At 66.9% G+C, this 3,102-nt stretch overlaps 1 protein-coding gene across 1 annotated transcript in view; it reads left to right on the top strand.

Moving 5' to 3' along the window:
* Positions 1-372: 372 nt before the first annotated feature.
* Positions 373-3,102, top strand: part of H696_02148 (hypothetical protein) — a gene marked incomplete at its 3' end in the record, with an annotated part of 12,393 nt that continues 9,663 nt past the window's right edge. Inside the window, exons 1-4 of the mRNA XM_009496044.1 lie at positions 373-415; positions 620-788; positions 1,042-1,795; positions 1,935-3,033. Of these exons, the coding sequence (XP_009494319.1) occupies positions 657-788; positions 1,042-1,795; positions 1,935-3,033 (1,985 nt within the window). The 5' untranslated portion in view covers positions 373-415; positions 620-656. The remainder of the gene's footprint in view (positions 416-619; positions 789-1,041; positions 1,796-1,934; positions 3,034-3,102) is intronic.

Genomic DNA, 3,102 nt, shown 5'->3' with positions numbered 1-3,102 from the left:
CCCCCCTCTCTCTCTCTCTTCCCCCCTTCCCCCCCTTCGTCTCTTTTTATACGGTATTGTCTCGTGCCGCCGCCGTCGCCGCTGCCGCCGTCGCCACCGCCGCCGCTCGCCCTTTCGCTGACACCGTTGCCCATCCCTTCTGTCTCTCCGCCGCTTCTTTCCCCCTCGCCGCCAGGGCGATCTCGGGCAAGCCAGATCGTCCACATTAGCAGCATCTTCCCCCCCCCCGTCTTCTCTCCTCCCTGTCTGAGCGTTTGTGTGGCCAGTGACCCGTGTGCCAGTCGCGATTGTCGTCTCCCTCCAGAGGACCACTCGGATGGTGTTCGGTTCCTGCTGATTTCGTTTCCCCCCCCCCCCCCCATCAGCCATCATCGTCGCCGGAAGGGTGTCTTCCGCGCCCCCATTCCCCCTCTGAGTGCGTCGCGCTCCCCGTTGCCGGTCGCCCCCCTCCCCGGGTGTTGTTGTCCATACTCCTGGCTGGCTGACTCCCCCCCCCCTCCCCCTCTCCCTCGGCTCCGCCTGGCGCATGTGCCCACGCCCGCTCGATGTGGTTGTGTGTGCCGCCCCCCCCCTCCCCCTCCCCTGCCCTCCCCCGCGCCCCCGCCCGGCCACTGCACAGGAAAAGGCCCCAGGCTTCTTTTCCCGGGAGACTCATCATGGGCACCGACGTGACCGGCTCCGTGCCCCCCGCATCGGGGCGCGACGCCAGCGACATCGTCGGGGACGATGTCTGCATATCGCCGGCCGATTCCAAGGAGCAGATCGCCCCTCGGGGTGCCCGCCCGCCTGTGCGTCTTCGTGTCGGCCTCCCCCTCCGCCGCCGCCTCCCTTCGCCCGTTTGCTCCGCTCGGCCGATTGTCCCCCCCCCTCCCTTTTTCATGCATATCCAGCGCTCATCGCCCGGGAAGGCACTCTAACACGCGCGTCCTTCCCCGCGTCACCTTTCCGCCCACCGGCCCCTGCCGGTTGCCCCTTTGGCCATTTGCCGGGTTGCACCTCCCCCCTCCGCCCCCCCCCCCCCCCCCCCCCCCCCCCTGCCAGGCGGCCGGACGCCGTGAGGCACGCTCCGCGTCTGATACCCACTTGGACTCGGGCCCCGCCGCCGCGACGGCCACGGCCGAGGAAGATGCCGGGGGGATGAAGCCAGCCGGCCGGAAGGCGTCGGGCGCCGGGTCCCGGAAGTCCGGCGCCTCGACACCCTCCGCCACCGGTGAGGGCTCGGCTCCCGCCGGCTCGTCATCATCATCCACGACGACGACGACCTCCCCCTCGGGTGGAGCCGGCACCGGGACCAAGCCCTCCAAGGATGACACTCCCCCCACGCATGTCAAGCCGCCCTTCTCCTATGCGGTGCTCATCCAGCGCGCCATCGAGTCCAGCCCGTCCGGCAAATTCACCCTCAGTGACATCTACAACTGGATCACCACCAACTACCCCTTCTTCCAGGACCACTCGGGTGGTGGCGGTTGGAAGAACTCCGTCCGTCACAATCTCTCCCTCAACCCGGCCTTCATGCGGGTGTCTCGGCCGGCCAATGAGCCCGGCAAGGGAGCCTATTGGATAATTAACTACGCGCAAATCGACTCGATCGGCAATGCGTCGGCGGCTCGGCGAGCACGCAACAGCACCGCCTCGCAGCAGCAACAGCAGCAGCAGCAGCAGCAAGCCGCGGCCGCGGCAGCCGCCGTGGCCGCCGCCACCGCCGCCAGCAAGCAGCAGGCGTCCTCGCATGGTGGCCCTCTGCCAACCGGCGGCTCGATGTTCCCTCCGGCTGCCGGTCAGCAGCCTTCAATTTGTACGTGCCTTCTCTGGGAGTTTTCCTCCCGTCGCACTCCCCGCCGGCCGGCACACACCATGCGGCTCACACTCGGCCTTTGTGCTTCCTCCCCCACCCCCCGTTCCCACCTGCTGGCCATGCATGTGGTGCCACACAGCTTCTCTCAGCGCGGCCCCGCTGTTCTCCTACTTCGGCCCCGGGGCCCCGATGGGCAATGCCGGGCCGAATGCTGTGCCCTCAACCTTTCAAGACGCTGCTGGCCTCCGATCGCTGCTGGCTTCGTCGACTGGCGGTAATGAGGGCGGTGGTAACCCCGCCGCCCTGACGCTGCAGGGTGGATTCCCCGCGGTCGATGCATCCAGCGGGACATACACCGGCGGGCCCTTCGGCGGGCCGGCCGGCTTCCTGTCTCAAACCTCCAGCCTGGTAGAGCCCTCTGCTGCTGGGCACTATCATCATCACCATCAGCACCACCATCATCATCTCCAGCAATCGCAGTCCCAGCACCTGGGACAGGAGTACGGAGCATCCTCGGCTGGCGGTGGCGCTGGTGGCCTGATGCTGATGTCGCAGGCGGCTCCGCCGCCCGGGACCGGCGGTGGTCACGGCACCGGTGCCGGCGGCATGCACCATGCGTCCATCACCTCGGACGCCTCCATGAGTAGCCTCCTGGGCAGCAGCACCGAGAGTCTTCTCGGTCCGGATCACATGGCTGTGCAGGACTATTCATCCTTCCACGGCCAACCCCAAGCACCGACGCAGCCGCAGCCGCAGCCGCCGCCGCCGCAGTACCCCTCCTCCCAGTATGTTCATCATCATCATCATCATCATCATCATCAGCAGCAGCAGCAACAGCAACAGCAGCAGCAACAGCAGCAGCAGCAGCAACAACAGCAGCAGCAGCAGCAACAGCAGCAGCAGCACCATCTGCAACACCAGGGGTTTCCCTCGCCCTTGGGCAGTGGCACTGGGATGTCCGACGCCCTGGAGCCAATTGTCCCCGTGCCCGCCCCGTTTGGTGGTGTCAGCTACGCCCAGCTGTCTAAGCAGCCGGACTTGAATGTCACGCCGAACTTGGCTCTGCCCTTCCAACAGGCACATGTGTACATCCAGTCATATCGCCAGCAGCAAAGCAAGCTCGAGCGTGACCTCCGCCAGCGCCGAGTGCGTCAGCTCCAGTCGCAGGCCAGCGGCACCCACTCGCCTCAGGATCCATTGCTTGCGTCGCCGGAGACCGGCTCCCTCGTGCATACCCAGTGCGTCTACCCTCGCTGCCTTCCCCTCTCCCCTTTCCCCTCTCTCCTCCTTCTCTCTCTCTCTCTCTC

This window comes from Fonticula alba (assembly GCF_000388065.1).
Source record: "Fonticula alba strain ATCC 38817 unplaced genomic scaffold supercont2.3, whole genome shotgun sequence".
Lineage (NCBI taxonomy): Eukaryota > Rotosphaerida > Fonticulaceae > Fonticula > Fonticula alba.
This window is presented reverse-complemented; position numbering and strand designations above follow the sequence as displayed.